This window comes from Saccostrea cucullata, unplaced genomic scaffold, assembly GCF_032062105.1.
Source record: "Saccostrea cucullata isolate Sc308-1 unplaced genomic scaffold, CSIRO_AGI_Scuc_v1 ctg2862, whole genome shotgun sequence".
NCBI lineage: Eukaryota > Metazoa > Mollusca > Bivalvia > Ostreida > Ostreidae > Saccostrea > Saccostrea cuccullata.
The window spans coordinates 37344-59513 of record NW_026919765.1 but is presented as its reverse complement, the minus strand read 5'-3'; the positions used below and the strand labels follow the sequence as shown (position 1 = coordinate 59513).

At 30.2% G+C, this 22170-nt stretch overlaps 1 protein-coding gene across 1 annotated transcript in view; it reads right to left on the bottom strand.

The window, feature by feature from the left end:
• Positions 1-22170, bottom strand: part of LOC134237685 (transient-receptor-potential-like protein) — a 31071-nt gene that overhangs the window by 1236 nt on the left and 7665 nt on the right. Inside the window, exons 8-24 of the mRNA XM_062719826.1 lie at positions 21011-21045; positions 20512-20640; positions 19051-19147; positions 15466-15572; positions 13950-14053; positions 9908-10172; positions 9417-9502; positions 9196-9244; positions 8720-8848; positions 8271-8516; positions 7795-7972; positions 5781-5940; positions 5006-5298; positions 4764-4845; positions 4425-4458; positions 3255-3311; positions 3097-3142 (exon numbers count right to left, since the gene is read on the bottom strand). Coding sequence (XP_062575810.1) covers positions 3097-3142; positions 3255-3311; positions 4425-4458; positions 4764-4845; positions 5006-5298; positions 5781-5940; positions 7795-7972; positions 8271-8516; positions 8720-8848; positions 9196-9244; positions 9417-9502; positions 9908-10172; positions 13950-14053; positions 15466-15572; positions 19051-19147; positions 20512-20640; positions 21011-21045 — 2097 coding nt within the window. The remainder of the gene's footprint in view (positions 1-3096; positions 3143-3254; positions 3312-4424; positions 4459-4763; positions 4846-5005; positions 5299-5780; positions 5941-7794; positions 7973-8270; positions 8517-8719; positions 8849-9195; positions 9245-9416; positions 9503-9907; positions 10173-13949; positions 14054-15465; positions 15573-19050; positions 19148-20511; positions 20641-21010; positions 21046-22170) is intronic.

Below are 22170 nucleotides of genomic sequence, written 5' to 3'. Positions count from 1 at the left end.
GACGATATGAATTTCTTGCAATCTTGGTACAGTTTACGGAAGTTATGTGGGGTCTGGTTTTCGAATTGCCTATTTAATGAAAATGACAACAACGGGTAACTAAACAGTTTCTTGTAAAAATTTCCCCCATAAAACTTGTTACCCGTTGTCAGAGAATGCTTGGGATGGTTTTCAATCAACCGTGACGATGACGTTAAGGCGAAACAGAATTATGTTATGGGCGGTTTATTCGTCCTGCCATCTCTTAAATCGCCACATTACTACCACAAAAACCGCCATTTATACAGTAGACTATTATAATCATTACACTCATACGAAAAATGAAAGAAAACAATACCGCAATTTGATTTTTTGAGCCAGTCAACTTACTGTTGTATTCCTCTTACTGGCGACTGAAGCGCGTTGTATGACTAATTTTTTGGCGTTGTTACCCATGCCCATTATAGCCAGGGTTTGAATGATACACACTCTGATAAATTCCATGCAAAGAGGAATAAGGCTCTGACATATGCGCGGGAGAAATTTTTAAGATAATGAGAGTTTTCAATTTTCAATTTTGGGGTGTATTGTCATACGAGTTTTTATAACTCATGAATAATTAGACAAAATTTAATGGGATTTAGGTTAAATCTTTTTGAAAGATGATCTTAAAAGTTAGAAAGGAATACTGAAAAAATTAAAAGACAAATAAATTTAATTCACCTCAAAAGTTTACCCTGCGTTTCTTTTTCCTTTCAGTATATCTGTATTAAAATTGTTATCATGATTTGATGTTTTATTTGATTAACGCAATTTCATATTGCAAATACATGTTAATATCCCCTATGATTTTTGATGCAGTCATTTATTTGATGTCATTTATGCAGTTTTTTTGTATAAATCTTTTGTAAAATTAAAATAGTTTAATGTAAAAATATTATTATATTTTGATGTTTTATTTAATTATCGTGGTTGAATACATGTAAATGAGCCAACAACGAAAAGAAAAAGACAATAGGTATCCCTTCATCATTAAGATAATGCGACTGAAATAAACATTTTAGAGTAAGGAATATTCCTGTTCCATAGTTATTGCAAAACCTAACTACATGTACCATTGATCACTTCCATCCTACAAAATATACTTCTTAGTTCCCTTTATAACAAGGCCCAGTCTATTTATTTCTACCCTAAGGATTATAATAATTGTTCGTTAATTAGTTTTACTAATGTGTCTATTGTTTGAAAATTAAAAAATCGAATGTTTGCCATTCCGTTTTTAAGGGGGGGGGGGGGGGACAAAAGTTGCCAATTTTTACTAATGGACCCTATGGAAAAGTGGTAGATTATCTCATTTGTCCAAATATTCTTTTTATTTCTGCCTTATAGATCTTTTTCGGTCAAGTACATACAGATGAAAGTTATTGTAAAAATTTACCAAATTGTAAAAACTCAAAAAGATAATCATATAGGTCAGTCTAGGTCCTAATTACAAGGTTTTTTTTACAATGACCAATCCCTTTAAAATTGCCATATTTTGGTATAAATACATATCTTTGCAGATACACATGTGAATTATCGGCGCAGATAAATTTTGGGGACTAAAAAATAGCAATGTTTAGAATGCTAGTATGTTTCTTTTGATACTTTGTCATCAGTTTTAGTGTAATATCCATGAAAGTCCTGAACATTGAAGCAAGTCATGTGTCATTCTTCATCGTCATGCATTCCTTTAAAAATCCATGAAATCGGAAAACGGTGACATTGTAAGAGACATTTCAGCGTTTATTTCTAATTTTTATCATAAAATCAAATTTTTAGACCATTATGTGTTACAGATATAATAAATGTATATAAAAAACACACTATTTGGGGAAAATGTACTGTCTCACTTATAAATGCATGAAATTAAATGCTGCGCAAATCATTGCACTCGAATTAGACTGGGCTTCGTTAAATTATCGGTAAAAAGACTTTAAATGAATTTTTAAAAATGTAATACATAATTAGTTCAATATCTTTCCAAATAAATAATTTAATTTTCTATCTTGCTTTTAACAAATACAAAAGCAATGCATGTCCCTTACCGTGACCGGCTCCAGAAATGTGGACATGTCTGTAATAACTTATCTATGAATGAAATGTCTTGAAATTAACTGAATCTGCCTTACAAAGGAACACGTTTTTGAATGCCATTAGGCATACATACATGCATGGTCCAAACAAATCATTAAGGGTTAAAAAAAATATCAAACTTGTTCTATAGTTTGTCATCATGACGTCAATCCTACACTGTAACTGCAAGTTTTCAAATGGATAATTTTTAACATGCCGCTCTTGTTTGGAACGTCAATTTAGTGCACCTTCAACCAGATCTTGAATACAATTTTAAAAAAAAATTTAAAAAGCCAAAATACAGGGAAATGGAAAGAAATGCAAACTTGATCGGTTACTCATAAAGATGCACCCACATCCCAGAAATCAACTCAATATCTGCAACCGTTTAAACAAAAGTAAGATTTTGTGATAGTTTTATAATGTCAAGTTTACTAAAATTTCAATATACGTGTATTTTGTAAAAAAAAAAATCATTTTAAATTCTAAAAGATATCTACATTTGAAAGCTCTTTGAAATGTTAATTTTCAACAAAAAAAAATTGACAGAAGATATAAAAAAAAATTACCTCGAGGTAAAAAAGTTATATTTAAATTTTTACCCTTGATAACGCCATGACAATATCCGTTTCCCCCTGTGATTGTCAATAAACATCATGAATAAAGTCTACCTCATCATGTACCAATAAAAGTTATAGGTCCGCTTTATAAAAACTCTTCAATTTTGAAAAGCGCTTTGTTAATGCAACTTTGAGATCCTTTTCAAATTCTCCACAAGACCCTGAATTTGTCTAGATTATTTCTTGAAAAAAATGAAACATAAGTGTACAGAGCTTTGTGGCAAATCTCTGACCATGTTAACTGTATTTATTTCAGAAAGCTGCACATTCCTATCGACAATGATTGTGAAACCTCATTTTTAATAAATTCCCCTCGCTTATATTATGTTATCCTTGTAAAGTTTAGTAAATGAATGACTTGCAAAGCATTACTATTTCTTACCTTGTTGGGCAAGTTTTTGAGAGATCTTTTTGAGTTCATCCATCAACTTTTTAAAAAAAGCGAGTTTGAAATAAAGAAGGTCTAACATGTGTTCGAAAAGCAGTGGAAAATAAAAACACTCATTTAATAAAACTTTATAATAAATATGATAATTATACCTTCTGGTTATTTTCCATGATATTTCTTTTCATCGTTTTAATTTCTTTTCGCAATACCTGATAAAAGGATGATTCTTTTCACTGAACAATGAACATGTAATATGAGTAAAGAAAGTATGCCGATTTTACTTTTTATTAAATAATTACTATTTAATCAAAACGATTGTTTTCTCATCTAGAACTACATGAGGTATATAAAAAAACTGTATACTGGAGACCACATGGAGAACCATTGCAAATACATAATTTATAAATGACTGGACTATGATTATCACCTACTTTAATTTTGAGCTTAAACAACTTGCTCCAAGGTACAAAAACGTTATGATTTGACGATATTCAGCTTCACTTTGGACATTATTTGGTCCAGACAAATTGATGATAAGAAGCATTAAATTCCAAACCGGTCACTGTGTATATTTTTACTTGGTTGCAAGCACACCTGCCCCTCCTATTCCAACCCAGAGAGATGCACCGGTTTATGATCACAGTGTGAAATAGCAGCAGATCTGCAACTCACTGGTCCGGTATAAAATAATGGAATGAACAACTAGAGAACCTCAGTGTCATCCATTGAAAAAAAATATTCCGTAAAAATAAATGTAAACGTTTTCCAATTGACCTTAATATTCATGTAAATTCATAAAAATTATTCAGATTTAATCTAAAAGCCTGTGAGCAAATACTTCAATTTTTAAAGTTTGTTAATTTCTCCCTTGGGCAAGAAATTTGAACAATTACACATACATTTTGCTTACTCAATACGACGGCGAATAAATGACATTTCAATGCTTCACTGAAATAAATTTTATCGCGTGAACGATTCATGAAATCTTTTCTTTGATGTCAAAAATTTTCAGATTGGTTTTAGTTGTTTTAAATAATTAATAGTATAACAAATAACAAGAGTCACTATATATGTACCGAGGTCGGTCCGTATTCAAAATTGATAACAATGTGCAACTCTGAAGCTGTTTGTTTGGCCACTACATTTTCAGACAAACGAGCTATAGATCTGCAATTTAGTAAGAAAAGTCTGGGCCATTGTCGGGCAAACAAATCCCTTTTTTTATTATATCATCTGTATAACGACGAGTGTAAAATGGCATTGGCTGAGAGAGAGAGAGAGAGAGAGAGAGATAGAAAGAGAGAGAGAGAGAGAGAGAGAACCGTTATTTTATCCTCTTCTGCTATATCCATCTCTCTGTAAATAGTAATGAAGTATATGTCGACATTTAAGTAAATTATACCAGTTTTTCTTATCTTTAATAGATACTTTTTATCTTTGAAACAAATAAAGATAAATAAGAATTTCTGTTAAACTTCTACAAGTCTATCTTGCGTATTTCAATAACAATTGAATCATTTTGATAATATTCATTTATTCAAATATTTTGTCTCGTCTAGAATTGTGTCCAATTTTTCTTTAAAATTTATATGAAAAGTTGATGTACATATTCATAAAAAAAATTACTACAAACAGTAAATAACACAAAAAGTAAATTTTACCGTCTAGCCTGTAAAGCAGCATAACCCTCCACTTTCCTTGTTTTTCTTAGTCTGATGTCAAAATTTGTGTTAAATAAAAACACTGAAAGTATATCATCCTAAAAGTCATTTCCTTATTAAAGTTTAATTAGAAAATATACATAAAAATTCTGATAAAAAATTATGTGCTAATATACATAGGACGATTTTATTTTATTTTTGAGAGGTTTGTGCTATTTTTCTTTTTTAGAACTAGAAAGTACCTCTGACAAACATAGGAGAACTGTTTAATTTGCCAGCGGCCTCCTCTTTGTATGCTCTATCCAACAAACTTATGTTCATGATAGACTCGTCATCGTCCATTGCTTTCCTTTCTCGAAGTTTGACAAAACCATGTTTTAATCCCCAGAAACCAAGATGGAATATAAAGAAAACAATGGCTATCCATTGCATATGAAAGGGAAATATTGACTTGATGCTATATTCCTCCAAAAAGTCGGTCTGAAGCTGTGACCAATAAAACTTTGACTTCACGTGCACCTCGGAGAATGTGTTGCTTGATACAAAAAAAAAACATGAAATAAAAACAACATACATGTATTTCTATTTACAAGTACATATGCATGTATTTGATATCGTATATTTATATCTACTGAATTAAAATATTATAAATACAGTATATTTAAATGAGTATGTTTTTACGCATACCATACAGAAAAACACATCTGTTTTTATGGTTTAAAAAAATTGACAATTGAAAAACTTCCCAGAAAGAGTAAAATAACAGTAAAGTAAAGTGCTAGATGTAGCAGTTACATGTATGCAATTGTGCCTACTCATAACGATACTTGGGGAAAAAAGAAACATTTGGCGTTGCAATAAATCATTCAATTTAAACAGATTTTTTGTTTTGCAGTATATATTCAGCTGAAAATGTCTGCTTGTGAAATCTTTTATACAGAAGTAAAATGATTAATCTAGATTTGAAATAAAACATATGATAGAGCAAAACTAGTATACAAATAAACGAACAACAACCTGTACATGGCAATCAATAGATTTAGCATCAAAATCACAGCTACCAATCCGTATAATGCCTTTAAATAGGGTGCCAAAAATCTCCCAAGTGATGAAGGACATCTCTCCAGTGTTCCATTTGAATAAATCGCTTTTTCAAACGAGCACTCAGGTTCTGTGACTATATAAGAAATTTGAATATCAGCTTATCTGTCTCAAAATCAAATGAACATTTTAGAAGAATGGTGCTTTAATAAATGCCCTTAATTTTTGAAATTCATATTATCATGCAAATTTTGTGCAAAATCTTATGCGTAAAAAGAAGAAAACACATGCCGTGGCTCGGCATTTACACGTATCGACGACGCTTTTTTAATTAACATTCTTATGTCGATACGATTTATCTTGTTGATCTTGAAATAAAAGATACCACAAAGTCTGACACATCTGATTCACATTAGAATATATAACTTAAAAATACGTTAATGATGATATAATAACCAAGCTCTATGATCAAAATAATGACTTTCACTTTACTATTGTTAACTTTCATTACTGGCAGTAATATACCTTTTTCGCCTGCATGCGGATTATATATATATCAGTTGATTTGATAAGCAAGAACGTGATCTACGAATAAACATTTTCTAAAACGAGGTAAATTATGGACAAAGAAGTTGATGAAATAAGAATTATAGTAGATTACCATTAACGTCTTTTTCAAGTAATAAGTTTTGAATTCCCTTACTGTTACTTTTATTTTATGAGGTTCGTGAAGACAAATGCAATTTGCTGGAAAACGAATCAGACATATAAACTCAAGATATTAACAAAGGAAAGATAACTTTATGTGCTTTGATTTGAGGAGTCACTCACTGCTGAACAAAAATTAACGCCATTGCCATGAGTAGAAAATTTGTTGCTTATGGGAAAACAATTCAAGGACTGTACCCAAATTTTCGTAAAACAACGGATTGTAAAAAAAAAATGATAAGCACCTGAGACTTCAAAAATAAGACTTAAAAATGTCTCGATTATAAAATATAATGACGTAGTCTTAAATAAAATCAATGCATTTTGATATTTACAATTGCAAATATTTTTCTTATTATAGCACCATTTGAGCAATGAACATCTAAGTCTGTGTGCACACATTTTTATCACTTGACCCTAAATGAATCACCTGGTCATAAACAATCGACAAAATTGTAATTTGACGTCATACGGGATTGACACGTCAACACAATAATATTTGGCGCATACGTATTTAGTGCACACCTGAGTGCAAATGCATTGCGCAAATAAATGTTTGCGCTAAGGTTTGTCTTTGAAATATATAGGAGTAATTTTTTTTTATCTTTGATCCACGCTTGTGATTGACTTTTATGGTTACTTAGGCACGCAAACACAGTAGCTCTCCCGTGTATATAAGTACACGACTTTAAAGGTGCTTATGATAAGTACCAGATAACAACTTAAAATAGTTTAATTACATCATAATTTGGTAGAGCTTTATTGACCTTTATTTAACCATTTAGTGCAAGTGTGCATACAAAAACGCAGCGACCCTACGACATTTAGTAATACTGCTCTCCGGTTTACATATACTCGTACTTCTGTTTTGAATATATACATGTACAAAAAATACAATTTATTACAAATCCGTTAGCGCACTATAAATTTAAGCGTTCGGGGGCTCTTAAGCCAAAGACACTAAAATAAGTATTGTACCACATGATCTCGTTTTACGGTATGAAGTTTAAAAAATTAAATCTTGGCTGAAAAACTATATTATCAAAGAATTTGTTTTAAATAAGATATAAACATAAATAGTAGTAATTAGACAACGTTTTTTTCAAATATAGGTTTGCATGTGATCAAACTTGCTAAAAAAATTCGAAGGGTTTATGTGATTTGATCCCATGACAAACTAGTATTTATCTCCTGATAAAAGTATAAAAATGAAAACTTATTAACATACAATTTTATATTTTATATACTATTTTTTTCGATATTAATTTGTCAAAATACATACGTCTATCTCCATCTAAGTTTAACTCTCCAAAAAGCATCCAATAACCGTTTCGAGTTACTTTTTCCAATGTGTCAAAGCTGAAATCCGAGTTTCCGTAATACAATATAGCGTAGTACGACACATTGTAACACATTGTGATGACTGTCATAATAGCCATAAAGGAAAAGGTGTCTATAAACTGAAATATATCATAAACATATTATCCTCATTTATTCAACACCTTCCTTGGCAAAGTATTAACTTAAGTTAATCTGAGTATTCGATGTTTATTGAAAACTTTTTTGGTATCAAATATTTGCCTTGAAAATTCAAAGATAGGATAAAACAAATTAATGTCCTAAAAATCTTTACTCTGGAAACAACTATTATAAGTTTTTTAAATTTAGTTTTTAAATGATATTAATAATAAATGTCTTTTATTTTTATTTTTAAGTATACTTTATATATTTTATATATACACGTATTAAAAGATTTACCATTTTCTGTATGATAACAAGTTTTGGCCCAAGAAGCTCAGAAATACAGAACAAGTTAAACACTCGAATGCTTAGAAAGATGAAAGCTAGCACAAGGAGGATCTTGGAGGCGTTGTAATAATTCAATCCGTTTCCAAACTTCAGTAGCATCCCACAAGCAAACATCGTCATCGAGAGCCAGTCCAGTATATTCCACGGACTTTTTATGTATTCTTTAAATTTCTTTCTCCATATGGCAATGAAAATCTAAAAAAAAATTATCAATTGTAGTTAAAATTGCTACACAGTTTTCGTTTGAAACAGTAACTAGGTAAAATATGCTTATATATTTTGCATATCTTATCGTATTTGAAGTATAAGTTTGGTCGAATGATCATTCAGCTACAGGCACAATTACTTATGTACCCATTAAAAAGGTATCAAATTAAGGGGTTACATAAACAGAATACCTGCTTGGTTTCATCAATTAAGAAACTTCCCATCAGAACAATGAGAAAAAGGTCAGCATATGAAATGTTTTCTTCGTGGCTGCACAGTAGCATATAAGCGTAACCCACAAGGAGACAAAACAATCCAACCTTAGGTAATAACCCGAAAGAACAATGACATTAAGTAACCTTTTACAAAACAAACCATTTCATATTTAAAGGATGAGATTACATGTATTATGTAGCGTACACGTCTCATTATTACTGACTGCAGAATCTTCAAAAATGTTTACTAGGATTATTCTTTCAAAAAAAAAAAGAATATGAAACACTGTCTTCTATATCTCTTGAAATACTTGTAATTCCTCATACTAGTAATTCTACCATGTTAATATTTATATAATATTGTTAAATATTTAATTATATTATTCATTTTCTAGCATAACAGTTAGTTTCTGTCTTGTAAAAAAAGAGTAAAATCAAATAAAACATCTCACCAAGTTATTGGCTACTTTCATGAAGGGGGTGTTGTAAAGTTTATAAAGTCTGTAAATCAATTATTAGAGATGTGAAATATACATTTACTTGGGAGATATAACACATTGTATATTATAATTATTACGGCTTTAAAACATAGATGGTATCGTGCAAATCTCTGTTTTAAAGAAAAAGAAAATATTTATATCCAATTTTCGAGAAAATAAATTACTATACTTACTTTTGAAAAGGCTTGTTTTCCATTGTAATCATCAGAATGGGGAGAAGTACAAAATGGAAAAGAGACAGGCAAAGAAACATAATCGCCTGATGATAAAAAAAAATGAACTTGACATTAACTGAATTAATATCCTCTCTCTCTCTCTCTCTCTCTCTCTCTCTCTCTCTCTCTCTCTCTCTCTCTCTATCTCTGTGATAAAAACCACACGCAAATATATACTAGTAGCTGCATTATTAACAAAATTATCCATTACAAATTCTATAATTACAATGTATGTATAAGATACTATTTGGACTTTTCTTAAACAGAGCACTAGTATATACTTTCAGACATATTTTTTTTGTTTGAATCCCTGTTAATGATGTTCTAACTTAATTTTCAAAAACATTATGTGTTCCCAGCTATGGAATATCAAATATTTATATATGTGTTATATCCATTTTATTTAAGTTGTGCGGCATTGTATAATACCAATCATCTATAAAACTTACTCGACTTATTGTCAGTCTGTCTTTTCCATACCACATTCCATTTAAAACATCTTTTACAACTTCATTTTCCAAGAATGTGTTGTTTTCTGTTTTGATGGCATCTTTTAGATATCCATGGTTTAAAAGGAGTCGTCCAGAATGGATAATTGGATCTCCAAGTAGATATTCCACAAATCTCCCATCATCTCGATTCTTTTTTAGATTATTCCGATTATCAGCATCATGTATACAGCTCATGATCCGCAGTGCATGATGAGAAAATGTTCTTGTGAAAATTAAAAAAAAACTAACATTATATATAGAATGGAAATAATCGGATACATGTACTTATCATTCATGACATGCTATGTACCAAAATTGGTTGAAATTTTCTAAAAGGTTACAGAAGGATATGAACATAACGAAAAGTATTCAATATCTAAGACCAAAAAAATGGTTACAGACTACTAATTTTGCCCCTATTTCATTGGTCAATCAAAAAGTTCCTGTTTAAAAATAGAAGTTTTTTTTTAAATTCTGTGGGGTGCTTATGGGGTGGAATGATGCTAATTTTGGGCATCGATGGAAATAAGAGGGTTTGAAAAAAAATATGAAATTGATGATTTGTGAAATTTTGCATTTAAGCGCATAGTATGAAGTGTGTAAAGACGCCAATATTTACCCTTTCCCCTAAGAGAGAGAGTGAAAAAAGCAGGGAAGGGGCTAATTGCGATGCCATAAAAGAACTTGCAGACTATGAATGTTGCTTAGAGCTTGAAAATTTTTTGGACTTGAATTAATCTTACTCTGTGCCAAGTTTCAGGTAAGTTTTTTTTTTGTTTTTTTTTAAACAATTTTATTTCCCAGACCTAATTTAAGCAACATATAAACTAACATTACTATAAAAATAAGGCAACTGCCAGGGATGGGGTCCTGACTTAGCTCCTTCTAAACACTGATATTGTTGTCCCTATGACATCACACAGGATGTTATAAATTATATAGAAAAAAATTAAAGTATAATTATTTTAAAAAAATATATTTATACAGTATACATTATGAAATAAGATCAATATAATTTCAGTGTAGCTGTCAACCGAAGGAGCCACACATACGTTTCACAGTCCATTTACTCCCCCCTTTTTTGACAGCACTACGGGAAGACGTGTCCTTTCCAAGTAGTATTTATACAAGAATACAGTGGACCCTCATTTATCTGGACGCGGAGCCTAATTTGTACGGAAAAACTTGACTATGACGTCATACAAAATATACGTCATACAAGATTTCTTTAAAATACCACAAAATGAGTTGACTTGCTAATTAAACCAGTAAGAAATCATCAAATTACATAAAAACTTACTAAAGAGTGTTGTTTTGTCGTTAGTCAAATCCCACATAACAAGTTATGAAGAAGTCACTGATCGCAAAACACTTGTCAAGATGACGTAATTTCTTACAATGTGACGTAGAATGAATGCAGTGAGAGACAGATCAAGTAATATTTTCTCAACAAAATATGTATTCTCTTAATAAATAAAATATATTATTTACAGATATTACATGGGCTAATAACTTGAATTCTATGTCTTCTTCACTATTTTATTAATATATTTTCTGTACATTACGTATTTTATTGACACTGCCGTATACTTGTATGAAAGCATATCGGAGAGTAATGTGGGGGTCTTAATAAATCAATCTTGTGCAAGGGCATACACTCTATGGATCTTAAATTTTAAAATTCAACTCTAGAACTATTAAGGTATCTGAAAATGTTGCGATCCTGATGAATCTTAAAAACAATTTAATTATATCAATATTTCATGCCGCTGACCAGCCAAAAAAAATAGCATTCGGTCATACAAATATTATTTTAACAATGAAATTGCATAATTTAGACAGAATTGCAGCACTTTTAGAAACTACAATGCGTGTTAAAAATATATATACTAAACTTGGAAATTTTAATTGGTTGTGCCCGTGCACTAGTGATATTTATATGTAACATGAATACTGCAAGTCAATGTGCTAAAATCGTGGGACTGCCGTATCACGAGACTAGTCTAAATATAAAATATAGTCGTGCCCGATATGTAGTTATTTATCATAATTGCAATTATCCGATATAAATAATGTACTAAAAACAATCGCTATCTCAATTACGAAAACATTTTTAAATAAAAAAATATAGTGAATATTTCCATTGTGCACCTTAACTGTACTGCGCGGTGTAATTTTTAAAATTATTTTTCATATTATAAAGGAATGTATAGCAAAATAATTGGTAGTCTGTGTCCAAATAGAAGCAGAGTAAACATGGACCTCCGAAACATCAGATGTGGGATCAGGTGCAATGGAGGAGTGAGAATCCCTTGCTGACCGGTCACCCCCGCTGTATGCTCCTAGTTGTGACCGGGAAATAACGCAAAAATCCGTCGTCAATTCAGTGTATAAATAATGGACTAACAATTAGTATGAAAAACGTCAGTTAGCATTTATTTCAATGATATATTGTATTTGCTGATAAGGTCATTGTATCGATCATAGAACTTACGAAATGATGACTTAAAACGAGACTGCTGATATTTTTAGGCTCATCAACTTACTTGTCAATATTTTACCTCGTTCTAGAAATTGTTCGTACGTAGAGCATGCTCTCGCATATCGAATCAACTGAAATGTATATGCTCCACATGCAGATAATAATGGTATATTGCTGCATAAGTAAGGGAGGTTGAAAAAACAGTTTGATTTATACTTTGACGTCAAGTTTAGCATTATTACGGAACAATGGGAATATTCTTTGAAAATTTGGAAATTCAAATTAGAAATTTAAAAGAGCAAGTTTTCTTTAATCGTCTCGATTGATCGATCTTAAATATATGGGGTAAATTTAATTTGAAATCTAGCAGGAACAATATTTATGGCAGAAGAGGGTGAATGAAAATATTTTCTTTTCTGATTCTTAAATTTGATATAAACGTAAAATTTATTTATAATTTTACCCAACCAGAAATTTGAATTCTTTTCAAATATTTGTTACATTAAAAATAAGGGACTACGGTTTAAAATATATAAAATAAAAATGTTTTTTTAAGAAAACTACAATAATTTAAGCTTAAAAACTTCCATTCTAAGAACAGATATGAGTAGAAACTTGCATAGAAAGTGTTTTTACTCTCTTATAATCATAATTGTAAACGCTTTTTTTTTCTTTATATTACTTCGAATCTTTATATGACTTCTTTACAATATGTGAATATAAGCAAAAAACTTATTTAGGGCGCAAATAAAATTAATGTACATGTTATATATCTTTAAATCCGGTTTTGTTAAACTATTTCTGTTTCTGATAGTTGGTTAGTTAAAAATTGATTTGGCATGATATTTTCCTCGCAATGTAAATTTGCATTATTTAACTTTCCAATGCCAACAACGGCTGTTAGGTTTAAGCGCACGACTATCAAAGCGCGCAAAATTCGATTAAACAAAATTATATAACCACTTCAACCACAATCACGTTATTAAATGTAACGCATATACCATTTCTTATTTCTAATGCAAAATCACGCATATACCGTTACCCCACAATCAAGCATTTTTCACGCACTTTCAAAACTAAATTTCATCTTTAATTTAATGTCAATACTCTTCTACGATATACTAGCAAAAATCTTACAAAAGAAGAAAATGTTATCATCTTATAAAAATTACATCATACTCATTTATGTTAAATTTTAGAGAGACATGTACTGCACTCTAAAGAGCTTGCTCAAGGGGAAATGGTAAATTCATATTTCTATGACATATACATGAATGGTATGTTGACGTGTTACAATTCAGTTTTTTTAGCAGGGGTGGTTTGTAAGTTAAAAGTTTTAAGTATGAGGGTTTAATATGTTAATATTTGCAGTTCTCTTAAAAATTGGAAAGCAGTGGTTATACTTTTTTTAATAGATTTAAAATTCTAAGTAACTCAGATAAGGTTTAATCTGTTAATGTATTGACAATGAATTTGATGCAAATATTATGTTAATTTCTTTGATAACTAAATTCTAACCTGTGCAAAAGCTGTATCTGTTCTTGTTCCAGTTGACTTGTTTGCCAATTATTCTTCTCTTGCTGTAAAATTACACATCCAACCAAGATATGTCGAATGCGTACCTTGAAAAAAAAAACACTCTTGGTCATTTTAAGAAAGAAAATATGTTTTGAAAAATCTTTTTATATTTATAACTATTGTGCTCCTATTTGCAAGATGAACAATGTTAATAGTGTGTTATATCCATTAGAGATGTTTAGAATGATTGAATGACCATTTAATATTTTCTAAGAATCTAGACTTAAAGAATTTCCTTTCTCCTATGATGTCATAAGTTTTTGGAAAAACTGTTATTTATTTAAACTCATGCCAAATAGAACAATAATTTTTTACAAGAATGCTTTTCAATAGGTGTAAAGATAAATATTGTTAAAAATTTTTTTTTTAAATGTTTATTTCTTTTTTAATCACTATTTAAAAAATGTTGATAAGGGCAATAACTCCTTTTCGGGTATCTTCATTCAGGCATAACCTTTATTGTACTTCTTATGTAAAATAGTTTCCCTGGTATTCACAATTCAAAATTATTTAGAAGTAGCAAGTATATTGGATCTTTCAGCATCAAAATTATGCATTTGAAGCAGCTTTTACATAATTTTTATCATAATATTAACAAAAAGTGTACAATTTGTCTATTTTGATATACTCTTCTGTTTTGTATAATAGTCCTATCCCATTATAATATGGCGACGTATGCATTTTTTTTTGCAACAGTTAGTATATTTAAACCATATTTAATAAAAAGAAATGCAGTTTTTGTGCTTAGAATCATAAAAATTGTGATGGTGGATAAACCTTAAGACGTCGATTCTCATCATATTTTAAGTTTCCATTTGCCATTTTCCCCCTTTCCATGATTTTAAGCGATAATGGAAATGAAACCGATTTCAACTGACCCCCCCATTTTTCAATATCTATTTTTCCTTTTTTATGTTCATAAGAAAAGGAAATTCAACAGCCCACTACAACTGTTTAATTGTATTCAGAAATAATTTAAAAATCCGTTTTGAGCGACTTATTAGTTTATTTGACTTTTGTAGACAAAAATAAGGCACGGACCTTGTTTACATAAGGAACTTTTAATCGTTCTTGTATCTCAAAAAAAAAATTAAATTTTTGATAATTAGAAATGCCTTAATTTTGAAAAATAAAAAAAAATCTTAGCGGATACTGCGCCCATGTCCCTTGAAAGTAAAACACAAAAACAAAAAAAAAATTAAAAAAAAAATAAAGCTCTATTGAACATTGAACAATTTATTGTATTAAGGATTTACAGTTATAAGACTCAAAATTGGATTTTTCTAAAACCTATACCTCAAACTAATAAAACATTATGCATTTTTTTTTTTATAAAATCCACATAAGTATTTACGTGAGAAAATGAAGTAAGATACTAATGATACTAATAAGATTTCAATCAAATCATTCATTCTATAACTTAAAAAAAATAAAGCAAAAAGAATTTTGTACTCACACATCCAGTCTCAACCAACTGTTTTGCTCCAAGATAAAATTTTCGGAAGAGCAGCGCGTAGAAAATCAAACCATACAGACCTGATGTAGTCACATCTAATCTCTGGTCTAATGAGGAGAAGGAAAATATTAATATTATTTTCACACATTATGATCAAAATATGCAAATATTAGTATTTTATAAGAGCCGGATTCTAACTCTAGAATCCTGATCCAGGGGCCACGAAATTCACAATATTAAAACAAGTACGATTTCGTATCATATTTAGTTTGATTGCTTCCAAAGAGCAAGAAAAGAGTTTTAAGGTGGAATGCCACACCAACTTTTTATTTCATAAATCTTCGAGTCATCCTTTTTAAACAATGGTTTCAGCATTGAAAGGCTGATATTAGCTCTTAATTATTCTATATGATTTTTTTTGTATTTTTTCAAAGAAGGTGACAAAAATTATTTATATTCAAATAATTTGTTTTCGAGTTAAAAATTTGTTGTAAATGAATGCATCATATGAATATCTAATAAAATATGTAAAGAAACTTAACGCTGGTAAAACTTTTTGGGTTTTTTATCAAAAATTATTTATGAAAATAAAACACATTTTTGTGAATATTTTTTAAATCTATGTTTAAAAACACCGTAAAACTAGTCACAACTGAGGACAACATGTTTGTCAATCATATTTTAAAAAGAAATTGAACCGAAATCGTGAAATTTTAGAGAATTAATTTTCTTAATATTTGGACCTAACCCGATTTAAATTAAACTGATCCCGATCAAAATTAATACAAAATGAAAACAAGAGGCCCACGGGCCTTATAGGTCACCTGAGTATTGTGTAACAACTTTCAAACAATTAAATTTGGTTTGTGTTTTAAACCAGAGGCCATGAAATTCAATTCACAATCTACAATTTTGAAAGAGGCATCATTGCCTATCATAATTATTAACTTAGCTTACTCTATTTACTTAATACCCAGAGGTAGATCAGAGTAACAAAAAGAAAATGCACCTCCATTTTATACCCAGTTGTGTACCTCACCCTAAAGGAACCACTGATCCATGGGCCATGAAAATTTTGTCATAAAATGGTTGATTAATACCAAAGAGCAGATTTCAAAGCATTAATTTATTTTCAGACTATGTAGCCCCCCCCCCCCTCTGACTCTGGGGGCATAAAAAACACTTTGCTAGATGCACCTTTCTTCATCATAAATGTATGTATACTTGGATCATTGGCACAAAACCCAGTAGCAAAGGAAAATATTTTCAAAGACTTAATGTATTTTTACTATATAATCAACAGAGCCCCGTCCTAACAACAGAACACCTGACCCTGGGGCAATAAAATTCATAATTTTGGAAGAGGCACTGTTGCTCATCATAACTATGTGCTTAGTTAGTTTATTTAATACCCAGAAGCAGAGAAGAAGATTTTCAAATAATAAATGCATTTTGACTATATAATCAATAGAGCCCCGCCCTAACACCAGAAACCCTGACCCTGGGGCCATAACATTCTCAAATTTGAAAGAGGCACTCTTGCTTATCATTACTTTTTGCTTAGTTAGTTTATTAAATATCCGGGAGCAGAGAAGAAGATTTTCAAAGAAATAATGCATTTTCACTATATAATCTATATAGAGCCCCGCCCTAACACCAGAACCCCTAACCCTGGGGCCATAAAATTCACAAATCTGGAAGAGGCACTCTTGCTCATCATAACTATGTGCTTAGTTATTTTATTTGATACCCAGGAGCAGAGAAGAAGATTTTCAAAGAAATAATGCATTTTCACTACATAATATATTGAGCCCCGCCCTAGCACTAGAACCCCTGATCCTGGGGACATTAATTTCACAATTTTGGTAGAGGACTCAATGCTCATTACATTCATGCCAACAGTTTGCCTGCTTGATGTCCAGGAGTAAAGAAAAAGATTTTTAAAGATTGCAATAATTTTAGTGGTTTTGGCCCCACCCCTCAGGCCCCAGCGGGTGGGGACCATGAAATTCACAATTTTTGTTCCCCTGTATCCATAGATGCTGTATACCAAATTTGGTTGAAATTGGTTCAGTGGTTCCAGAGAAGAAGCTGAAGATGTTCAAATGTTAACACACGACGCACGACGACGGACGAAAACGGATAGCAATAGGTCACCTGAGTTACTCAGGTGACCTAAAAATGCTATTTTTTTCTCTTCATGTATTTACAATGAAGTAATCTATTTTATTGTTAAGTTCAATTTTGTTTAACCCTTATTACACCTAATAAGACAAGTGTTCTTGGGAAAATGCTATTTATTTCCAATGATTGTACAATTTTTGTTGGGATCGGTTTAATTTTGATCGGGATAAGCCAAAATTAATAAATATTTTTTATTTAAAAATTTTAAATATCTGTACGGCTTCGCTTTACATATCTTAATAGGTATTCATGTGATGTATTCATTTACAGCAATTTTTTTACAACAATGCATCTTATTTGGATGTAAATATATTTTTTTCATTTTCTTTGAACAAATGCAAAAAAAAATTCATTTAAAATAATTGAGAGCTAATGTCGGCCTTTCAATGCTGAAACCATTGTTTAGAAAGGTTGACTCATAGATCTATAAAATAAAAAGTTGGTATGGCATTCCTCCTTAAATGTTGAAAATTAAGAATTTTGGAAATCAACACTAACACCAGAATCTCTGACCTAGGAGCTATGAAATTATGTAGTTGGAGGAGGCATTATCATTTGCCAATTACAATTATTCACTTTAGAAATATATACCGGTATACGGTATTGCATAATACCGCCCTAAAAATACCCCATAAAATGTCATATTTTAAAATATTTTGAAATATTCTGAATTTAATATATTGTTTTGGAAATCTGAATAAACAGATTCATTGTAAATCCAGGGGCGTTGACAGTATTGTTTTCATGACGTCACAAAGTATTCGGATTTTGTATAATTTTTCATAAAAATTAAAATAATTCATAGAGTGCAGGCCTTCTCCAAAACAATATTTACATATGTAATTGATATTATCATTGTACACATTATATATCAAACATTGTTCTGCGCTCATTGGATTTTACTCAAAATATCGATGTATTAAACACCTTTTTTCTATAGAATTTATGGATTTTTTTTGTCAATTTCCTAACATTTTCCTATCAAACATATGAAGTCAGGACTCATACAGATATTCAATGCTTTGATGTCTGCATATATTCCCTTGTTTTAGAACATAATTGCATATTTCTCCGTCAATGTTTATTTTTTGTTGGCAAATATTGGCCATTATGTACCAAATAGTTATCTTTGTTTAAAAAATCCTCAGAAGCAGAGAAAATTACAAAGAAAAATATTCATTATCATTTAGTAGTCAATAACAATTCGTCCCATCAAACACTGAACCTAAGTTTATACACTTCACCTTTAGGAAAAAAAACTATTTTTTCCTCACAAAAATGCTTCTAAATGTACGTTAGACAGAAGATTTCAAAAGAATTTATAGATTTCTAATTTTTCATCGATAGAACCAGAGCATATATGAGTATATTGAGTTTTTAAAAGAAATTCTAATAACTAACCATTTTCAGTTTCCATCCATGCTGGAGGTTGATATGCATCTGTAGAAAACAATTGTAGTTCCTTCCACAAACCATCTTCAAATTGTTTTGACATGCTCTAAAATGAAATTGATTTTTTAGAATGTAATTTAATGCGATAAAAAAACTGTAAAAGGTCTGTTTAATGATTGACAATTTTTTTTTCAAAAGTCAAACAAGTTCGACTTTTCTAGACCGTTGGTTCTTTAGAACCCCCCCCCCCCCAAATGTTGAACACCCTGCAGAATTTTTTCTTCTTAAGTTTTTTTTTATCTCCACTTTCAACCATGCCTTCAACATTCATTTGAGAAAAACTGAAAAACCCAGAAGGTTAATATGTGATCAAAATATTTTATTTAAATGTTTTATTCAATGTTTTTTTTAAATACTTTGATTAATCAGGGCTTTACACCTTTCTGTGGAAAGTTCCATTGAATTATTTTGTTTATTATTTTTCTAATTTTTCTTCCACTGAGTTTTTGTTTCAACATGTAACGAAAAGATTTTTGTTCATATCAAATGTCATAAAAAAGTAAGAACAAATTGGACCCGCTTCATATAACACAGAGCCTTTCGCAATGAATAGATTTCAGTTGTATCATTTTAGAATGACCTTGATCTTTGACAATTGCATAAATTTTAAGATCAAATACATATAACTTTTATGCAGTTGGTCCCATGTCTGTTTGCTTTTCAGTCTGAAAATTATTGATTGTTCGTAAAATTCAAAACATATCAGGGCCAATAACTCATTGAAAGGATAAACAAATTCCTTTCAAATCAAACAGATTCAAAAGTCCACTCCATTAGTCGAAGAATTAAGTGAAGATTTGATGTTCCTGTGGTTTGCGGCTTCGAAAGAGTAGCGATAACATGCATATGTTATGCGTGTTAGGTCAAATTTGATCCTAATTTTTGATGGCCTCTCCGATGAATAAAAACTCTTTTCGATAAATGCCGAAACAAAGAATCAGTGAAAAAAAATAAAACGGAAAGATAATAATAAAAAAAAAACACAGAAGAAAATTAATTTCACAGAAAGGTGGAAAGACCTAAAAGAAATTCCAATTTGTTAGCCTGGTCTTTATGAAATTGTACCTTCTGGGCACTGACTTTTGTTATTTTCTTGCTTATTTTCGTTTCCTTTTTTTTCTTTGAAACCAAATGATAGAAATCAAGAAGATGGGAAGGCCTTTAATTGTTTTCTGAACAATTTGTTTACAAGTTTCTACTTAAATACTATGATCTCACCTCTGATGTTTCGGAGGTCTGTGTTTGTTCAGTGCTCCTATTTCGTTTTGTTTTATGTACATTGTACTTTTGAACTTATTCCTGTTTATTTTCTCCATATGTTTCAATCTAGTAAGCTAATAATTTCTTTAAAAGTGACAGATGACGGAGTTTTCAATTGATCTCAATAAGAAACATAATAGAATTTTGTACCTCTCCGTATATGTATTCAATGGATTTGTGACTAAACGACTTCTTTATTACATTCTTTGGAATTTTCCATTGTCCTTCCTTTAAAAGGTACATAGACATTGCATTTGGGTAAACGTCAGTCAAGCTTCCCTACAGAAAGAATAAAACATACATTATCATATTTGATGTTTTGTGTCAGTAACTTTGAAAGGAAAGACACAGGAAATTTTCAATTCATTAAGAAAAAATATACCAATACCTTTCAAAAAGATTAAAGAGATTCTCTCGTTTTTGTGTATAATAAATTAGCTATGCTCATATTTTGTATTATTTTATGGACTTTTATATTGAATACCATTCGGTATCTACTTATCCTTCTTACAAGCAGGAAAAGTTCTTTCAAATATGTATTGATTAATATTATTTTATACAGTTAAAGTAAAATTAATTTTTATCAAATTACTCATCAGCAATTCAATCGAAAGATTAGATTAAAAAAAAAATCAACGTAAAATCTTACAAATATTTCTGCCTCTGATTCTGATTCCATTGCAACTGTAAAATAAAAATCAAACCACTAAAAAAAAGGCCAAGAGGCCACATCGCTTATGTGAGCACTTTGGGAAACAATACTTGAATTCACATCAGCATCTTAAAAGTTGAAATATTAATATAAAAGTGGTTCTTGGAGGTATGACGTGAACAAACTGGAATTTACATTTACAAAAATTGATTATAAATTGATATGTCACATAATGGTTCTAAAGTTCTTAAGATGAAATTTTTATTGATATATTTTATTTTTTGTATGACTATAATCCCCTGTTATGTATTATCCCTTTATTCTCCTTGAGGGTCATGACTTGAACAAATTCAAATCTTCATTACCTGAGTATACTTTATATCATTATGAATACTTGTTGCTTTGTCGTTTTGTGAAGAATGTTAAAAACTTTTTCTTTGTATTCTTATGTAAATATTTGATAATACATTTTAACAAAACCATTTCACAGGGGGTAATAATTCGAAAAAATAAATGAATCTACACTACCTATCAATAATTTTACATAAGTCTTACATTTATAAAAACATTTAGTGTTTGGTGTTTTAGAAGATTTTCAACTGATACCATTTATTTTTCACGAAGTCACAACTACAGCTTCCCTTGGAAAAAGGCGTGTTCCTACATTTTAAATGAATTGAATCCCCTTAACTTAAGTCCTTTGTAGCAAGGTGGGTAGAAATTGGCCCTTTAATTCTTTATAAGAATATGAGAATGTGAAAAGAAAACAACGACGATGACAGTAATAAGATAAATTTCGGTCAGAAAGGTTCACTTGAGCCTTCAAATTTGTTAAGCTAAATTCTTCGAAATTAAAAATCTTAGTATTAAAAGATGTACATATTTAAAAAAAAAATAATAGGATAATGTACAGAACAATACAGAATCTCATTTGAAAAATAATAATTTCATTATAATGAACAATTATAAAATTTTCAAATTTGTCCCTATCATTAGAACTGTATTTGTTGTTAAATGAAACGTAAGGTTGCTATAGAATTCATAGCTTTTGTCAAATTCGAATGTGTTACATGTACGGATTATGGACATACGTAATTTCCATTCAAAATTTAAAGCAAATATCAAACTGGATGAATTTAGCTTTTCCACCATCAGTT